Source organism: Morone saxatilis, unplaced genomic scaffold, assembly GCF_004916995.1.
Source record: "Morone saxatilis isolate NCDOM2014 unplaced genomic scaffold, NCSU_SB_2.0 Contig14, whole genome shotgun sequence".
In the NCBI taxonomy this organism is placed as follows: domain Eukaryota; kingdom Metazoa; phylum Chordata; class Actinopteri; family Moronidae; genus Morone; species Morone saxatilis.
Genome location: NW_023339696.1, coordinates 17,000,243 through 17,021,055, shown reverse-complemented (window position 1 = coordinate 17,021,055; position 20,813 = coordinate 17,000,243). Strand labels below are relative to the sequence as shown.

At 40.3% G+C, this 20,813-nt stretch overlaps 1 protein-coding gene across 2 annotated transcripts in view; it reads right to left on the bottom strand.

The window, feature by feature from the left end:
• Positions 1–2,211: 2,211 nt before the first annotated feature.
• Positions 2,212–20,813, bottom strand: part of stat5a (signal transducer and activator of transcription 5a) — a 47,291-nt gene continuing 28,689 nt past the window's right edge. Inside the window, exons 2-20 of one of the 2 annotated variants that reach the window (XM_035654893.1) lie at positions 20,696–20,757; positions 17,401–17,538; positions 17,030–17,186; positions 15,626–15,715; positions 14,490–14,664; positions 13,860–13,990; positions 13,604–13,755; positions 13,058–13,213; positions 10,433–10,612; positions 9,555–9,642; positions 8,743–8,865; positions 8,291–8,383; positions 7,394–7,600; positions 6,562–6,656; positions 6,150–6,292; positions 5,294–5,449; positions 5,106–5,157; positions 4,558–4,668; positions 2,212–4,390 (exon numbers count right to left, since the gene is read on the bottom strand). In XM_035654893.1, the coding sequence (XP_035510786.1) occupies positions 4,267–4,390; positions 4,558–4,668; positions 5,106–5,157; positions 5,294–5,449; positions 6,150–6,292; positions 6,562–6,656; positions 7,394–7,600; positions 8,291–8,383; positions 8,743–8,865; positions 9,555–9,642; positions 10,433–10,612; positions 13,058–13,213; positions 13,604–13,755; positions 13,860–13,990; positions 14,490–14,664; positions 15,626–15,715; positions 17,030–17,186; positions 17,401–17,528 (2,361 nt within the window). In that variant the 5' untranslated portion in view covers positions 17,529–17,538; positions 20,696–20,757 and the 3' untranslated portion in view covers positions 2,212–4,266. The remainder of the gene's footprint in view (positions 4,391–4,557; positions 4,669–5,105; positions 5,158–5,293; positions 5,450–6,149; positions 6,293–6,561; positions 6,657–7,393; positions 7,601–8,290; positions 8,384–8,742; positions 8,866–9,554; positions 9,643–10,432; positions 10,613–13,057; positions 13,214–13,603; positions 13,756–13,859; positions 13,991–14,489; positions 14,665–15,625; positions 15,716–17,029; positions 17,187–17,400; positions 17,539–20,695; positions 20,758–20,813) is intronic. The other variant, XM_035654892.1, reaches the window with a different exon arrangement.

The window sequence follows — 20,813 nt, the reverse complement described above, 5'->3', positions numbered from 1 at the left end:
AAAAATGTCTAGTGTGCAGTGCATTCTAATCAGCTATAATTACTTTTTCTATTAAGGAAGCCAGTGATTTCTTAAGGTATAAATGGTCACGTTTTATTGAAATCCATGCAAATTAGCTTTTCTTATCACCTTTCGCAGGCATGACACAAGGCAGGTAATTGGCATCTAAGCTGCAGTGTAAATACACACACATACACATACACACACACACACACACACACACACACACACACACAGAAAGAGAGAGAGAGTGAGTTGTTCTTCTATCCACCAAGATGGAGAATAGAGCTGTATTCAGAACATTGGTGAACCAAAAAGAGTGCTATTACTGTGGATTGTCAAAATTGTTGATAGTGGTAAAAATAATACACAAATGTATTATTATTTTTCCAGTTGGCTTCAGTAAGCTTAACTCTCTTAATGCTCAGATTTTAAATGTTGTACATTTAATAAACACTAAGAAAACTGCACATTTTGACATGTTTTTTTTTTTTAGCTGTAAACTATATTATAATACTGTACTGTATTAAACACTGGTGTTATAATAACATTCTTAAGCCAATTTAGAAAAATCGCATTGAAAATGGCTCAGCACACAATACTGACATAGCAAACACTCTTTTGTGAGTTATTTATTGTCATCGGATTTTACATAAAGAGGGCTTCTAGTGACTGCTCCAGCGGACTCTCTGTGTTTCAGTGCAGATGTGATAGTCTGACAGAGATGGTTCTGGCTGGTTTGCTTCATGGTTAGCATCACTTAGCTTTGACTACCGCACTGTTTTCTACTAACATGAGCGTTGGTCAGTCGACTGTCACTCACTCTGGTTTCTGACCTAAAAGTGGCTTGTCCTTTGCGGATCCTCTGCCTGCTTTTTTTTTTTTTTAACATTTGGCTGAGAGGGAGGGAGCTACCAGAATATGTAGACTTTAAAGCCCCCCCCCAGTTTTTACATCACACTTATGCAAGTTGTAAATTGGACCAGGTCCACTTATCTATAACTTGTTTGGGAGACAATTGTCATATTATTTTTTAATGTAAAGATGTACGCATAATTGAAGGAAATCATTATTTTAACTGTCCATCTATGTTTAAATTAATTTTGTTATTACAATCAGATAAGCCAACAATGATCTGCCTTTTTGAAGAATGTCCTTTCTTTGAGTAACCTCTGATTTGTTGTATTTTAGTCATGCCTTGTATTATTTTGTTATATTGTATGTTCTGGTTGTGATTCATATGTGATCATGGTCTTGAGTCACATAATAACAAAATGAAATGAAAGGAAAAATATACCACACTATTTTAGATTTTTTTTCTTCTTTTTAACACATTTCAGAAACAATTAGTTTACATTGCAGTAAACAACAGTGCAGTATTAAAATCAACTTGAATCCTTCATGCTCCAGTTTATGAAAGTTACATTGGCCTTGTATGTTAATGCAGCTGAAAGCATAGATTATTAACAAGCAAATGTTTCACAGATTAATGGTGCATTTATGTGCTATTTGTATAACAGCTATCTTTAATAATAACTGTAATACCCTTAAATGATAAAGTAACTGTGCCAAAAATATAACTTTGGATGCTGACAATCATTTCCAACCAATTATGAACTATATGCAGCCTACAGGTTGATATTCATATTGTTAAAAAATGGCAGGAAATAAATGACGACAGCAGTGATGAAAAGTCTGGTGGTTGTTTAAGGTAAATCTATTAACATATTAATCTGTGTCAGCAAGTATTACTGGGGATGTCTTCAGGGAATCGGAGGATGGGATGAAGGGCATCTCTTCAAAATCAGCAACCTTCTTGTCTCTCATCTGTAAAAGATATTTCTTTTGTTTCCACCCATTGTTTTTTTATCATACAGAAAAACTCATGCAGTATATTGATAAGAGCAATAGTTTGTTGTTTGTTGAAACATAAAATCCATTTTTCCTTGATTGTAGGGAAATGCATTTCACATTTTGTGGTCTATTAATAATGCAACAGTGTGCAGTAGGTCATACATTAGCAGTTGTACATTATACAATCAGTGTTTAATTGCCAGGACGCACTGATACACAATATTACAATCCAGGTGAACTTGGAGTGCCACTTCTCTGACACTGCTGCTTGGGGATTAAATTGATGGTGTTGACTGCACGCATAAAAAAAAGTTTTTTGTAGTGACATCAAAATCTTCTGTACTGTTTGAGTTAAAATTATTTATAAAACTTTATTTTCTTCTTTTTAACTCTTGGAAAACCTCCAAGTGATAAACCCAAACCACAAACATGGTACATACATCGAATAGCATACAGCGGCATCTACATCATGAAAAAGTACACAGTCTACAGTGGAACAAAGTCTAAAAATTATGATAATGGTAATGAAGGATAATATCACAAGACTGTCGATGTAGCTTCAGATTTCAAAAAAAGGAAAGAAAGCAAGATACAAAAAATGTTTGAGGACAGAAATGAAAAGATAGCTGAGGGAATATCTTTAATAGTGTAATGTCTGTCGGACAAACACAAAAGTACATCATAAATTCTTCTCTGATTTCCAGTTGCTCTATGTCCTCTGGGACTTCTGGTGACACAAGAGTTGAAACTTCTGCTCAGACTCGGAGGTATTTGTACGTAAATCCTCAACAGGGTCATGCAAAGGGGTTACATTCAATAGGGGAGTGCCAGAGAAACAATAATAAAATAGAATTATGATAGAGAAAATAAATTCATATATTTTGTATACACAGATCATTTCTATTTGGCTTATAATTCAGCTAAGCAAAGCGAGTCATTCCTGAGGTGCAAGGCTGTTGTCAATGACACATTTTCTATTCAGCATTTTGTGTGTCAGAGGGGGGAGTGGGATAATAGTCTCAAACTTTTCTATCAGACTAATGTATTTGTTATTTTTCATGTGTAGCAAAAAGGGGACGCATGATGAAAACTAATAGTGACCAAAAACAAAAGCCAAACAAAGAAACAGACTGAGATGACACTACATCCTTGAGTTCTATATGTAGCCTAGTGGCTGGTGAGTCTGTACAAGCATTGAAAGCCTGCACCTACCTATCTATGCCTTGCAACTTCAGCTGCTGGTGCAGTTACGTTTTCACATAGAGACTTGCGCACACAGGTTTTGCCACTGCGTCATTACACAGCTACAGGGACAAGTGGACGGATAGGCAGAAAAGTCAGATGGGAGCAGCACACCCCCAAATATTCAGGCAGTACAACCAGACATGTGACACACTGACATGCCTCTAGACTTCATCAGGTGAGTGGTTTCAAGCATAAAGCAGCTAACAGAGTTAGCCGTCGGGCAGCAAGGGGTCTTATTTGTACATATTAACAAGTTAGTCAAATTACAAGAACAAAACCCAATGAGCGTACCTACTGGTGTGGATGTGGTGCAGAAACAACAACAGAGCCAAGAGTAACAACAACTGTCAGTAGAATAATGCGAGGTAGCGTTGATGAGGGGAACAGAGGGACCTGAGAGGACAAGCAGGCAGCGCTGGGTAAATGCTTAGATTTGCATTTCTGTGTACAAACAGAAGACAAATAGCCCTGTGAGAGCGAGGAAGGTGCATAAACCCCCCTCCTGGGTTTCAGCTGGTGAACAAATCAGAACAAATACGTCGTACACTAGCGCATGTGTACCGTGCGCTGATGTGTGTGCTGTCAGTTGCAGAGAGCAAAGAGAGTCACTCTGCCTTTAGGTTAGTGTATATGATTTCGAAAAACTGACTGTAACTCTGCAGAGCAATAAACCAGATAATGTTGAGAGCAAAAGCAAAACTCTTCATTAAAGTTTCTTTTTTTGTCAAAGGGCAAGTTCAATGTCACTATCAAAATACTGATAACCCATTTACAAAGAAGAAAATATAACAAAATAAAAACATTCAACTTTTTGAAATGACTTCATACAGTAGCATATTTTTTAAATCTGTTCAAAATCAATTGGAAATGCATGCACAATGTTACCATTTCTTTTCTTTTTCACAATACTGTAACATTGTATGTTTTGCATTATACCTAGTCTGTTTTACAAACACTTATGGACACAAATAAAACCAAAAGAAGTCACTGACATGCATGCTCTCATGCTGAAAAGAAAAAAATCACAACCATTATTAACATTTCACATTATAGCTATCTGAAAAAAAGAGAAATTAATGGAATTAAACCATGAGAAATGTCAATGCGAGTGGGGCAAGTTGGGAGGCAGGGTTTGTTTGGTGTTGTCACGGGTTAAAAGGTCAAGGGTCAGGACTGTTGGCCACCCCACTGGCTCTCTACAGGGCGCCGGAGTAGCTCCTCTACGTGCCTCGCCACGTCTATGGTATCGTCCAGGTCGAAGTCTCCGTCCGCGTCCAACATAGAGTCGCTCCTGCCACAGGACACAGAGTGGAGCCAAACCACACTCAGAGAAGCCGGCAGCACATCACCAAAAAAAAACCAGCAGCAGCAACAAGACACTCTCACGCAAAACACACACACACACGCTCACACACTCATACTGAGCAGCTCATATGTTTAAAGGACTTCTTGACTCACATAGGTGCGTATATGCTGTAGGTGTGAGGGTGACTGACAGGTGCTGGGGAGGCACTGTGATCCATATAGGTTGGGTTCCCACTTGCTGGGTCTGGATTGGCTGTAGCAAACCTGTACATACACACAGAAACACACACACACACAAACCAAAGATAAAAGCCAATGAGTCTTTGTTCAACAGTTGCCTAAGCAACTACACTTAGCATGTTTTCCAGGCCTCACTGCATCATTATGGCCGTTCTCTGTACTGCAGGTGAACCAACTGTGGAGACAAGGGAGCGGGGCTTGCTAACTAACAAGCCTAACTCTAATGATGAGCGGAAGACAAGCTCGCTCAGGAACCCTGGCCATCCTTAATTGGCCTCCTCCAACTGTAACAGCTAACTAATAGCTGATCTGAATTCAGGGCCCAATATTTAGTGATTAACTCTAAATGTTGCCACAGAGGAAAAACTGGGTGGGTGGACAGCAGGGAAGACAAAAAAAGGAGAGACAGAGCAGGAATGGAAGAAACAGGAGCAAAGGCGAACAGGAAGCTTGATACTTACTCAGGCACCACTTGTTTGATTTGCGGTTTCACGTAGCCATCCACTGCTTTAGCTTTAAAACAAACAGAGAGACAGTTCAGTGCAGTCGTCAAACAGCAATCAAGACATATTTTCCCTTTAAAGGCTTTGCAACTGTGATATTAAATGAATCCAGTAACAGCGGCCTGTGCAAACAGAAGATTGCTTACAGAGCGGTGGGGTGTAATATTTGGAGAAAACCTCATCCTTGGGTCTGTCGGGGTAGAGGAACAAGAGATGATTGAGATCGCTGATGCGGTCAGCCAGAGAGCGAATGGAGAAGTCTTTGGTTGTGTAGGGCATGAGGTTCCAAACCATTCTCTCACCTGCAGACACACAGCACCCACACCACAACTTAACACTTGACCAACAATATCATTAATTCGGAGTTGTGTTTCTTGCCACCTGAAGTCCAACATTAACTCTCTTTTAACTCTGTTTTGGTCTCTGCCAGCTCCTGAGGGAATATCTGGCTCTTTAGGTGCTCAATACTTCAACATGTTCACTAGATAGTTGCTAGATGGTCTGGTTTGCCATTTGATGCTGACCAGGCAGTATAGAGTGGGTTTTTTGAGCACTGTCACTGAAAACAGTTGCCTCTGTAGTTTTATCACTTTGAGCGACCAGTTTCACATTGTCAGACTGTTTTACAATATCATTTGACCACACATTGTTAATAGTAAAATACTGATTATAGCTGCTTTAAGGTCGTGTTTTTCTTTTCTTGTCCATATGGTTGAGTCCAATAGCTCTCACCAAACTCCCTCGTGTAAGCTGATTGAACAATATTCACCCAGCATGAAATCACAGATGGGCAAATTAAAAAATGCCTTGTAAAATAACATCTAGCAAGCCAATGAGACCTAAATGTTTGGGATATTTTTCCTATCCAAAGCAGGGCTATAGTTGAGCATAGTTATTCAGTGTATGTTGTGGCAAGTTTGTAGCTGGTATTAACATAATTAAATACCCTTGACCTTGTAAAAAAACATTTTACCAGCACTACTTGTGCTGTGACTGTCATACCTGCTTTGTTAGGATTTTCTGCCACCCAGGCAATTGTAATTCCTCCAATCTCAGAGTCACTAAAGCGCAGAAGGAAAGTACCATTGGGTTTGGACATCAGCATGTCCTGAGCCTGCTGCTTGTTCACAAAGCCCAATATGGCTCTAAAAAACAGAAGAGAGATATATAGGAAAAGTAAGAACATAAAACTGTCATGTGCGTAGTTTACTGGCGAGAGCGAGTCCAGCTCCTCAGGTTGCCATGGAAAACCATGAAGGGGCCTGAGTTCACATCAAAATGGGAACAGGAAAACATTTACTATCACCAAACCACTGTCAAATTGAAAAAAGAGCGGTAACGATTTTATTGTTCTGGTTTGCCACATTTTACAACCAAAGACTGAAACTGACAAAGACCTCTGCAGTTTCCTTACCCGTCATTCCAGTGTGGTTTGAGATGTTTTTTTGTGAGTTCCATCACACCATCAAACCACTGCCAAAATGTGAAGTTCCTGCCTGGCAAGCTTTCCTGTAAGCAAAAAGGGTTTGGGGAAAATATTTTTTAAAAAGGAAAAAGGATTCAAACAAACTTTTCTTTAAAAATGTTTTCAGATTCCCTCTTGTCCATCCACTCCATACATACAGAGAACATGTCCTCATCCCAGTCGTGTTTATGATTTCACCAAGTGTGCAGCTGTATGTGTATATGTTGTGTGTGAGGGAAAGAGAAAAAAGAAGAGAGGTTGAAACTGTGCGTGTGTGTGTATGTAGCTTGTACACCAGTGTGTGAAGTGGCTGAAACTTGATGTTCCGGTAATCTAATGAGACTGATGGTGTGTGGTGAATGTGAGTGTGTTTTCTGCCATCACCAGCTGCTTTGAGACAGAAAATGAGGCCTCCAGCCTTTCACTGTGTGGACAAACAGACCCATTAAGATGCAGACCTGGCTACTGATGAGGCATTTTCACTCAAGTCAACTACAGAATAGAGCTGTAGGGACACTGCAAATGGAGCACGAAATTTTTCTATGTATGAATAACCAATAGTAAAACCACTCCATGGAGAACAAGCACACAGCTAAATTGGCTTACTGAAACTAGCCTGTGGGCATTTTAAAAATGCAAGGAGAAGAAACCCTTTCTAAGTATAATCCATAAAGGAACACTGATGAGAACAGATAATCAGTATGCTCTTTGTATAAACTGTGTGTTTATATACATAGAGGAAGAGAGAGCGAGAATCACAAGGAAAGAGACTGGTGCTGACCCTGTTAAACTGTGACCAAGTCATAGTCATGTTACGGTAGTCGTCAGGGTTGTTGCTGGAGCTGCTGAATGCTTTTTGAGCCAGGAAGACCAGGTTCTCCGCAGACAGGCCTCGGTTACTCTGTACCTCAGCCTTGTACTTCATGTTGATGGCATCGCACAGCTGAGGCCAAAGCACCTTATCTGGCACGAGGAAAGGTACCCGTCCCTGTAGACAGCAGAGGATTTACATTAGCTTTATAAACGCGGGCAAGGTGGCAGCAGAATGTAATAATAAAGTCACGGATAAAATGTGCATATTCATAATATATTGTATCATTGCTTCTGCGAGGATTAAGAACATTTTTTTTAATAAATTGATCCAGATGAAAATAAAATAAACCAAGCGGCAGACAACACATGCAGTAAACAGTCATATACTTGGTGACTTCACCTTGTATCTAAATGAAAAAAAAAAGGTTATTCAGGAACTATTGATTATTTTTATTATTGCGTATTTTATTATCTTACAAGTATTATTTTAATTAAATGAGAAATGGTTTGGTCTATAAAATGTCAGAAAACAAGAGCAAATGTCCAGAGGAGCATCTTTGTTTGATAAATTAATTCAAGTGCTCAGTCAGTTTTTATTAGAAAATATTTATATTTACAATTTTCAGAATTGTTATTATTTTTTGTAGATGTACACAATTCCTATGTGTTACATGACACTTAAGTCAGGGACTTTGGTACAGAAGGTGTGTTTTGGGTGTTTCTTTGACTGGAAAAAACAATGTGATGAATAAAAGTACATCTGAGGGTAATCTGCATAGTTTATGTGATAGATGTCTGAAACATTTAAAAACACAGGCTAATTGAAATATGAATCATATCTAAATAAAAGTTTCAACACACTCACCGGCTCTGCAAAAGCATTGTCCCACAACACAGTGGCTGTGGCATTATTGTCTTGGCTACCGTGAACTATCACCACTACTGGAAGTGATAACGTCTGTTGAGAGAAAGAAGGGAGGCCATCAGCATAAGGACGCTGTAACATTACAGGCTGCATATACTGCAAAAACAACATGACCTTCATAGTATCTCTATGGTTCAAATAATAAAGAAGAGCCTTATAAACAGCATATAATTTCTGGGAAGAAGACAGATGAGGAATGGAAATGAGTGGGATTTCTTGGGCGGAAGTGGTGTCACAGTACAGTATGTGGAGGAGTGAATGCTCTATGTTTTGTGATTTACGGTTAAGCATGAACAGATCCCAGCTATTGTGGGGTTAAGAATGGATAGTATCTTTGTGGGTCAAGGCTAATGTAGTCTTTTCTTCCAACTCGTCCATCTGTGCACTCTTACCTTCACTTGAAAGACAAGCTCATTGCCTCCAACACTAAACTGGGACTCGAACAGAATGGTGAACTTCTCTTCTGTGACAGATTCTGCTCCTCGCCTGTCCGATCGCTTGATCCTCTTTAAAGACTACATGGAAGGAATGAGGAATATTGGATATATAAGGTACGTGTCTACACAGTTAGGCTGACGATGCACACATTCAAGATACAGTACATGTATGAATACATAATTCACTTTGAGTCTGCCTACAGGGCTGACATGTAAATAATCCATGGAGGTCTCTGGGGGAATGGTGTGCACAACATGTGGGATGTAGAGACAGGCTCTCCTGAAGCTCCAGACTGATCCTCCAAAGCACTGCTGAGTTGCCATGGGTTTGTGCAGTACATACCATATTGTAATACCCATACTGCACATCACTAGACTAATTACACTGGATGCTGCAATACAGCTCAACCCTGTTGCTTCTAAATCCTATTAGATCCCAGTAGATTTCTTTAAATGTTGTTTCAATATACTGTCAATGTATTCTACAAATCCCACAATTATTGGAACTACATTAGTGAAACTCTTCCACCACAAGGAACTGCTTCACTGATGTAACTTGGTATTTACGGTTATTATAGGAAAATGTGATTTCAAACATAGCTATGACATTTTCTTTTTTAACATAGCACCACTTTTACAGTCTTCCATACTACTAATGGACACGGTGATCAAACACATCTTGTCAGTTTCTTCACTTAACAGCGACCTACTGTGTGTCTTGTGAGGTTTTTAACTTAGGGTAGTTACTTCACTTCAGGAGCACTCACCATGTTCCTGAAGTGTGCGCTGAGAGTGCCTGTAGTCTGGTGGTACTCCATCACACAGTTATTGTTGAGAATTTCCCCACTGCTGTCACTGAAGGAGAGAAACAATCAAGGAGTGAGTCTTTTAGCCGTAATGTCTGCTATGACACAGTGAGAAAAATACTTTTCCTAGAAGAAATTAAAACAAAATTATGCTTGTTTGGATAGCAGGAGCCGAGTGAAAATAATGCAGGGTGTAGGAATAGTTGTACACATTTTATATATAATTGGAAGGTTTAACTACCACCACCTCTATCTTCTATACAGATGTCTCTGGGATGCAGATTGGGTGCCATATCAAGTGGTTTAGATGGGAAAAAGCAGATGACGGCTGAGCTGTTGAATTGTTCACCCCTTTAACCACTGGCTGCCTGGATGACCTACAGTATTGGTAGGTTTCTATTAGTCTGGAGGAATGTGGAATGAGGCTGTGGAACAGGCTAAATGTGGATTCTGCATCCACACCATAGATTCCTCTGAGGCATTGTTAAAGTTCCAGCCATGTCTCTGTGGTGAGGTCTGGAAACACATTGGACCAGAGTTCATCCTGGAATCCAGTAATCCTTGTAGAAACTAAGACTCCTTATCTTAATGGCGCCATGAGAGCTCATCTCACCCCACTATGTCCCCAATAAAGGAAGTAGGGATAATAAAAACTCCGTGTACAGAGGAGGGGAAAGAGTAGGATTTTGTGTTGTTGCTACAATGTCAAACCACGTATTGTGCATGACTTCTTGACACATCTGATTCAAATAATAGTATTTATTTTTACTTTTTGTAATTTTTCCTTGTGTTTTCTCTTTTTAAATCCACACTGAAACAAATGGACACACTGGACTTACTTCCTTGTGTTTTCGTTCTTCAGCAGGGCCTTTGCTTGCTGTTCACTAATGATGGTCGCTTTGACCTGTGGCGGGTTCATGTGCACGTTCAATTTCCCACCCACTAGAAGGCGCACTGTAGCGGCAAACTTGGTTTGGGTTTTTAGCACCTGTGGAGGCTGTTTCTCAATGATGAAGGTACTGTGGAGACAAAAAGAGAGACTGAAATGACAGAACAAGGCCCGGTTGATTAGGTGTCTCAGTTAGTCAAATCCCCCAACTTCTCTTCTTTTGCATCTCATAAAATATAGCCAAAAGTATGAATGTTTTCAATAAACCACTATTTTGAGGGTGACCACTTGTGGATCTTTAGAGGAAACCTTTGTTTGGATTTGACCAATAATTAAATCAAATCAAATCTGCTTAATAGCCATAATGGTTTATTTGGATGCATTCTTCCAGTTTATTGTAGCTAGTTACAATGTAACATTTACAAATACAACTGGGTTTTAAATTATGGCTGATTCTTAAGTAAGACTGCATTTGATGTGAACACAGAATGTAGACAATGCATGTTTAATACATACAAAAAAAGCATGCTTCATCAAATTATTTATGAGGTTTAAATGCTTTAAACATGTTTATTAGACTTCAAGTACACGCACAGTGTGTTTTGGTGTCAAATGTTGAATAAAAAATAATTGTTTTCCTGTCCTGACCTGCAGATTTGAGAACATTAGCCTTTAAAAATGACTTTAATTGTAACCATGCTCACTAATGGAAGCTCATGAAAGTAATCAGTCAACCAACAGGGTCAGCAATTGTTGACCAACAATGTTGGTCTGATTTTCTGTCCAGCTGTTTTCTGATTTGCACATTAACACAAAGGGTTCAGAGTAATATAGAGAGGATGTTGTTGAGGAAACATAACCTGTGTTTGTACTGTGCGTGATCATAGCAGTCCATTACTGTCTGGGTGTAGCTTTGTCTGTTGCCGAACAGAAATCGCTGTGACAGAGACATGACCTCTCAATGTGTTATGGGTCCCTGCTGGGACAATCTTCTAGGAAAGTGGGAGAGCATGCTGTCAGAAACTTCACATTACTTCCTGTTCAGAGATCCTGGAGGGCTAAAAGACCCTGGCAGATTTGCCTTTGGGCGAAAAATAATGTACTGAAACACGTAGCATGTAGCCTTGCTTTCCTTTAATCTCCTGCACACTGCATGCTCTTTGTCCCTGCAGATCCTTTTCAGGTGCATTCAACTTCCATCTTTTGCCTCTGGGCACATTTGGATTCTCTTATACTCTTCTTCTCCCTCTTGTGAACACGGTCTTCTTCTACCACATCAGGACTTCTTCTCTCCTCCTGTTCATGTCTCATTCTGTACTGCTGTGGTTTTAAACAGTGGTGGATGATGTAATGTGTTAAATGGGATTTCTAGTTGACTGGAGCCACCAAAGGGACTTCTGTTTTGGCTCAGCACAGGGCTCAGACTTTAACAAATGAAGACAAGACCCGCACTTTAACTTTATATAACAAAACTTGCCTGAATGTTCTTTGAATACATTTATTTCCTAATCATAGACCCCATCGCTACTACAATCTCTCATCTGGATTTAGATGAATCTAAACTGAAAGAGATAAATGTAATCTAACTTTAAAGTTTAAAGATTTTCATAAAATCAAACCCCAGTTTTGATACCCTTAATGCTAAGCATGTATTCTGTAATAGCCATTCTAAGTCTTTATAGTCAGTAATTCATTCTCTATTTAGTAGTTTTCATTGTAAGTGGTGGAGTCTGCCATTCCCATGCTGGATAAAAATTGCCCTCACAGGCATGAGGGAAAAAACGCATGCATGTAATTCACTATAATTTTATCTCATTACTAAAAACGTCACTGTTCACTCTCTTTAGACCGTATCAGAGCTGTATTGAGTTACTGCTAATGCCAACCGAACATTTCCTGCTACCGCTTCACATTAAAAACACTGAACTGGTGAAACACAGGGTAGCATTCAAAAACACAAAAGCTTTTTGACAGCAGACTAATTATAAGTATTGCACTTAGTAATAAAACAAGAAGGAGCCACAGAGAGCTGCTGGCCACAGGTTCCATACCTCCGACTCCCCAGCAATGTAAACAACTTTACTGTGCTCTGCTGTTGTTTGGAAAATAAAAAATTGTGATTGACCAACTTCTGTATTGTTTTGCTGCACTGTTAACATGTAGACCAGCTCTTTTGTTGCATTTCTGACAAAGTAGACTTCAAAGTTTAATCTAAAGTCGTCCCTTATTACTCACACAGCAAGTACTGAAACAAGAGAATACAAACAAACATACTCACAAATTCCCACACAATTATAGAGTAGCTTCACCCATGTGGATTAAATCACTGGATGGATAAACGGAATGCCTGAGTAATTTAATTTTAGTAATAGATGATATCTCTCATTCTGTTGACCACGGAAGCAACTAAGGTTAGTTGCATAAAGGCCAACGCAGAGTGCAGGAAAGGGTGATGCCTCAGAGTACGCAACTCACCCACCCGCTTGCACACACTTTCCAACCAACATTCATGCACTTAAATCAGCTTTTATAGTCAAGATTCAGTATAGATAAACACACACACACACACACACACCTGGTGACCAATGCTGAGATGATATCTGTGATTGTACTGTTGAGTTCATTGAGGAGCTCTTCAATGGGGCCGGGGATGGGTAGCTGTTGTCTGAGGTGCTCTGCCCTCCGAATCTGCTGTCTGTTTTGCCAGATAGTTTCTGCCAGCTTCTCACACCTGATACACATAAAAACACACACACACACACACACACATAAGAATTAGGCTTAAGCATAGACATTGGCAGTGGTATTACGTTTCTACATTGCTTCTAGAAATTTGTACTGCAGAAGGTTTTACTCCAGCAGAACAATATGAATTAAAAATAGGATAGTCCAAAACAACTATGAATGACTAAAAAGGTGCCTTTTAGAGTGCACAGCAAGTCTGAAAAGTCTAAAACCGAGACATGTCAGACTGGCTTACCTATGTCTTTCTTATTAGGAGCCAATAAACTTTGGAAATAAACCCAGCGGTAGTCAATTGAAAGCTTGTAAACCGGTGACCCTTTGCTTTGCGAGGCAGTCTAGTGGCTGTGATCTTGGTGGGAGGTGGACGAGAACTCACCAGGACTGCAGGATGTCCAGGCCTCCCTCCGGCGGGCCCCCGTTGCCTGCCAGCTGTTGCCGTCTCTTCCACTGGATCAGCTCATCATCAAGAATGATGGTCTGCTGCTTCCTCAACAGCTGCAGTGTTTTCTGGTGCTTCTCCGCCAGGTCCTGCACATAAACAGAAAAGTGAAGGTTTAATTGTAATTACACACTGTACATACATACAGCGCATTATTATGTGTTACTTCAAACTGTGCGTGTTCATGTTTTACCAGTCTGTATTTCTGTAGTGTGTTGGCCTCTCTGGTCAGCCATGTCTCCACGGTGGCTCTCTTGCTGAGAAGGGCGGGCTCCCGTAGCTGTCTGTCAGCAGGGGGAAGCGTGGTGAGACTGGTCAGCTGAGCTGAGGAGGGGAGGGGTTGTTGCCATCCATAGGGGGGAGGGGTTGGGATGAGTTATAGAAAAAGGGAGGAAAAGAGAGAGGAGGTAAAAATCTCTGACCTGTGTACATAGAGTGTACATTATCCCCAGAGAGGAATAATGATTTACTCTGGAAAAGCTCCTCTACCATAATATAGCCATCATAAGAGCTAGGTGCTTTCTGAATGATGCAACATTTATGCAAAGGTTGCTGGGTTATGGAAGCTCCATCTACAGGATCTAGCATATTTTAGATAGCTGTGAAATGTATGTGGAGTATGTGATCTTTTTTATACAATTTCACACCTTGACTGTTTGAATCTACTACTAAATAGTTGTATTTGCATTCAAACAAAACAGAAAAGCAACAAATCTTTAAATCTGAAAAGCTTGAAACAGCAGCTCTTTTGCATGTATCATATTATCAAAACTCCTCAGTCTACTACAGTCTCTATAGCGTAATGCAAGTCCTCTTGTCTTACCCTGGATGCGGAGGCTCTCCTGGTACTGGATTATGAAGTACTCTTGGTTGTGCTGGAGCTTGCGCAGATCATTCTCAGTGTCCTGCGTCAGCAGGCGAAGCTCCTCAAAAGCTTGGTTGATCTGTTGGTATTTCTGAGACATGCTGTCCATCATCCCACCCACTGGAGAGCTTGACTGTCAATAACAAAGTGAGATTGAGAGACAGGCACAGAGAGACAAAGGAAATGGCGGGTTTGGAAACAGTTATTGGTAAGGTTGGTTTTCCACTGGATGGTGCATGGCCTGTATGTTGTCTGTCATTGGATTGTTTATGATGTTGTTAAGAGAAATGGCTGGCCCCTGGTGAGTTGAGAGCTGAGCTAGTGTGGGTATCCGTGGGGGTTGGATCAGAGATAAACTGAGCTGGACTTGATGCATTGACCCATGCGTGTGGCAGTTGGGCAATTTAACTGTAAAAGCCTTAGTGACACAAGCCTGATGGGGACACTGCAAATAGAGAAGGAAGAAATGCATTTGCTTATCATACTCAGGCAGACTGTGTGGTGAGTTAAACAAGAAAACTATGGTGCCTAAAGGTTCAGACGGTGAAATTCAATCAGTCCAAATATGCATTCCACTAATAGAAAAGGCGTGTTGTGACTGGAAATCAATTCACCCCAGGAGTTGCTGAGAGTCACATGTTTTACGCACTGCTGGCTTTATGGTTTTATAACTCAGTGCTTGTTATAAACCGTGAAATATTTTACTTCCATTTTTGACTTCCTTCCATATTGCAGTGTAGAAATACAAAAGGTTTACTTTTACAAGGCAATTTTACGGCATGATTGAGAAGGCATGAGTGGCTGCAGGTATTACATTATAACAATGCAAACCGTGGAGGGATTAATGGAGGAAACAGAGAGTAGTTACCCAATCACACAATATCTGAATCAGACACAATTATGTAGTTGAGCTGTTTGTGCTTACAGGCTTTGTACAGGCTATGAAAATAATAATGCATGGGAAAGCCACAGGTGTTTATCAATGCCAGTTTATATTTCAGTGGGGATGTCTGTGTAGACAAGTGAGCAAAAGTGTGCTTGTATGTGTCAGATCAACTTATGTATTTCACAGCAAACACATGCATCCTACTCACATTGGTGGCCTCTCTGACGAGCCTCTGCTCTGTGTAGAGGATGTGTTTGATGCATCGCACCAACTCCAGAGGACAGCGGTCATACGTGCTCTGAAAGACAAGGAGCACATGTGCTGTGTTAAGGCTTGTTAGCGCTTGACGAGCGGAGCGGCCGCTGCACACAGGACTCACCAATTTAGTCACATCAAGGAAGCTCGCTAAGTTCTTGAGCCAACGCCACAGACACACTAAAACCCATTAGACGAGCTTAATGAGATCCATCTCTGAAGCACAGCACACTTCATATGGAGACATGATTCATTAGAATACACACATATTGTCACGCACACACCAAGGTTGAGTGGTTTATGTGTTACAGTAATATTTTTTCTCCTGATGAGTAATGTAACAAATTGCGGTTTCACTTTCTGTTTTAAAAAAAAATACTGCTGTGAGTCACATGGTGATATTCTTGTTGTTTCCTGCTTTAAGTGGGATAATGAAGTTGTATTAAATGTTCAATTGTTTTCATCCAGCAGAGCTTACAAGGACGCACGACGGTGACACAAAGAGAACAGGGCGTCAACAGAATTGGTTGACCTCCGTTATTTTGACTATTGAAGGTAAAAGAGGATCTCTAGTGAAATATAAAAGTAATATAAGACATACAGCACATTTCATAGATCACACTCAACCACATCAATATATGTACGCTCACAATCGAAGAAGGGAAAACAGAGTGGTAGGAATCTGGGATTGCAGTTTTGTTCCCACTGTTTCTCTGCCTGGTTTCAGGGAGGGGAGAAGACAAACAGAAGAACGGATCTGTGAGCAGGCAGCGCGATCATAAATAGCAGCGCTGGCTGGCTACCAAGGCCCTCACTTGGGCTGTCCTCTTGTTTTCCTCATGGTGGATACAACCTGTTCTTAAAAACATTTTGTGCACTGTGTGTTCTTTCTAAGAATTACGGCACAGGGAACAGTTGTGCCTTCCAACCACTTGCTTATCATCTTGCAAACTGTAAATAGTTTGAACGTGAGTGTTTGCTGAAAACATGGCTATTGTCTAAGCAGGTGGAATTCAGAGTTTCAATATTATACACATTTTAGTATTCCTCCTGAGTTGTTTTTATCTTATTTAATTACATGAACTTTTTTAGTTCTTCAGATTCTTGATCTACAGATAGAGAAAAGAGAATCACAGCCTCATTTACTGATAAATCTGACAAATACCTGAAAGCCATATACTGTACATACTGCCTTTGTTGTTGCTGTGTTCTCAGACTTTGGCCCTAATGACAACATATGCAATTGCTCTCTCTCTCTGCAGAGAGAATAAGCATGTTTTTCTTGCTGGGCAAGTTGAGAGTACTGTACATACGCAGTGCGGCTCTCATGATCTATGTATATTCCCCAAAGACTTACCTTAAGCTGGCTGGCGTAGTGTCCCAGTTTGATTTTGAGTAGAAAGCCATCCTCTCCCACCTGGTGCTCGGCCTTGTTCTGTAGCTCCTGGATCAAACTGTCTAGCAGGCGTTTGGCCTTGAACTCCTCCTGTGGGTTTTCTAGGTCTATGGCATCCCTAACAACCCACCCACACACACACACACGCATGACACATACAAAAAAAGGTGTTGAAAATAGCAAGCAAAAAGCAAACTGTCCAAATGCTCTGATGGACAAACATACAACACAAATATTTGTGCAGGAATACATGTGGGCATAACTGTACACACACCTATACACACACACACACACACACACACACAATCTGTTGGTGCTACAGAGCAACTCACCAGAGCTGGCCCTCTATCCACTGGGACAGATAATGTCGCACTTCAATGGGGAAGTGCTGACCATACAGAGACTGCATCTGGTGAAGAGCATCTCCCTGGAGCTGCTGGGCCTGGATCCATACTGCCATCTTCAACACCCTGTTGAAAGTTGAAAAAGGGGTGGGTGATTAATTAGAGAGCATGGAACACAGCTTAAAGAAAAGAGTAAGGTGATGAGAAAAGAAAGCATTAAGGATATGTTAAGCAATAAGATATGTGAATTAACTTTCACTTTCAGTTTACCCTTCACAAACGCCTCCCCCAAACAACAACTGTAATTTGGCCTTGCAGGTCTGTCAACCTTTGAATTTCGATTGTTGAAGTGATGTGCATACTGAGACTTGGTATCTAAAGAGTTTGGAGGTCAACAACTTTTTTAGCTTTTCCAAAACAAAAATGCACAAAAATAGTATGAAGAATATTTAAACAGTGTGTTTATCTGGTTAAAAATAGCAACAACAAAAAAAAGCCTTGTTCGCAACAAGCACTGCGTGGAGGCCAGTCCTGGATTCTATTGAGCTACTTTAGAAACACATCGATTATTCCTCGCTCCATCCTTTTCTCTTGTAACATTAAAAGTGAGCAAGCTAAGCAACCAAACAGGGTTGTGTTACATAGAAATAAGCCTGATCTTGCATTTTTCTCTATCATAGCAGGACTAACTGGTTCTGCCTGGGACAGCAATAGTCTTTACATCATGTATAGCCATTGTGTATTATTTAAGACCCCTTTAAAATTTCAGTTTTAAAACAACTCATGGAGCTATAAGGATAGCTTAATAGTTAGCTGGCTACTGCTGATACAATCTCTCAGCGACAGTTTTGCCTCATGCTGTTTGTTTCAGTTTCCAGTTAGAATTAAAAGAAAACTATTTCTGTGTACCTCGGTGTGAAATCAAGGACTTTTTTAATGTCAAGCATTAATTTTGCTATTATTATCACTGTGACCGCGTGACAAGGGAAAGCTCGACAGCAAAGCAGGGCTGAGCAAACAGTCAATTTTCGGTCTTGAGGAGATGTTATACAGGAAAAAATAAACAATATTTAAATTTCTAAGCAAATCCACATTGTGAATTGAATAAATCCACAATGAACTCCCTATCATATTACTACCAGCTCACAGAGTACAGATTTGGTGAAATGAAACCTGCAGTTGTTTCTGGTTTCCTTCTAAGACTGCAGCTCCAAGCCATAGCAGTTGAGCCGGTCCTGTGCTTTTGCTCTGAACATGTTGAGGGCTCCACATTGAATGTTACAGTGTCTTGGTTGAGAGGACTTTGTGTTAGGTCAATGCTACTTGTTTCCAGTCAACACACCCACTCACCCTTCTCAAAAGTGGCACAGTCACTGTCAGTAAAAGACAGAGCGATATGAGTACGCGGGAAGTTTGTGGTGTGTGTATGTGTGTGTCAGTGCATGTGTGTATTGGTAGGTGCTTGTGGTGTCAGTGGTTCTGTTTGACAGTGTGTACATCTTATGTCTATCAGTGAATATGTAATTGACAAAAATTTACCTGGATACAGCATTTTAATATATACATAAAAAAAGCATACTAGAGCTGATCTACTATCTGTCTCTCTTTTCATCTCTCTCTCACTTGATATTATTATTATTATTATTATTATTATTATCTCTCTCTGGCCTCTTTCCCTTTATCATACCTCCAGTTACAACATCCACAATACCCGCAAGGCATTTCCTTGCTGCTGTTGCTAAACTTATTTCAAACACATATTTCCTTGTTCAGCATAGTCAGTAAGTGAAGTTTACACTGATTTGGGACCGTGCACTTTGTCATTGGTACTGCACAACAAACAGGAAGCCACATCCCTGCACAAAAAGAAACTGATTCAAATTTAAAGAGGATCCCATGACTTGTACAAATGACCTTCAGTCATCTGTCTAATAACGCCATGAGCCAGCTGAATAATAAATCAATTTATGAAAAACTCAAAAACCTTGTCACAAACATCTGATCACCAGGCAAAGTGTGTGTATGTGTGTCTGTGTCATGGCACAAATCACCCCTCATAGCTGCGCCCATATGCGTGCATGTTCATCTACTATGTGTGTCTAGGTGAGATGTCCTGAACTTCTAACCTTTGACCTTCCAGCTTGTTCTTATCCACTGGAGATCTCAGACAAGAGCACAGACGTGAGAAAGCAGTCACATTCATGCAGCTACGATATACTGTGAGTAGTAGTGGCTCACCTCTCCATGGAAGAAAAGCTTTGATTCATAAATCCTGCTTCAAAATACTGTCTGCTAAAATCACCCCAACAGCACTCTGCAGATGATTTTGAACACAATTTAAGGAAATTTGTTTGTGCTGATCAAACAAAACACACAAAGAGCTTAATATCATAAGGAATAGAAGGTTGGCCATGCCGATCATCTGAAATCAGCTGAAATTTGTGATTTTAAAATCTAAATAATATATGGTCATCTGTTGGTTGAACGTGATCTTCATTCTCTGCTACTAAATTGGACACAACTGTCTTGGTTGACAAAGTCAGTAATGTGTCATTTGCAACCCTAGCTGGTTGAGGACACTTGAGTTACCTGAAAGAATGAGGTGAAAACACAACACTAGATGCTCCGTTATCTTTGCTGAACATGCAGATTGCTTTCAGATTGTGTGTATGAAGGCAAACTGAAGGCAGACGGAAGGCATTTTGAGCAAATTATCAAAACACAGTAAAGTGCTTTTCAAATGAGTAACATGTACATGTTTTATCTGTGAGGGCATCAGCAGTGAGCATCAACACTCGTACTATCAGCTGATTGGAGGAGGAACCGAACAGGAAGAGCACAAACCCTTTTCTACCACCTTTGTGTGACACCCATCGTGGGTGCAGGACTGTCTCTCTGTTCAATCTTGTATTACATAGACACAAATAGTCACAGAGAGCATGCTGTGTTAAACAGTGTTTGTTGTGCTGCCAAACGACAGTGGGACAAGCTGTTGTTTACTGGTCTGTCTGTCTCTTTAACAGCTCTTTAAGGTGGAGGCTCCAGGTGCTGTTTCATCACCATTAGAGCTTCCATTCTCACATCCAACAGTAGAATGAGATGCTTCCCAGCAGCTGTTTCACTTTGACTAACCACAACATCCAAATGGCCTTAGATAACCAGTAAAAAACCAAAAACTTCTCTTCACTTCTCTTTCTGTCTTTACAAGAAGCTCTAAACGCTCTGATCGAATGTTATCCATGTTACCACTGCGGATTTATAAAAAAAAGAAAATCCACCTTACCTCTTGCCTTCAGCTCTGTTACCATGTAACAGCAGGAAACTCTAAAGAGGAGCACCACAAACCTGAGAGACAGAGAGAGACAGAAAGAGACAGAAAGAGACAGAGAGAGACAGAAAGA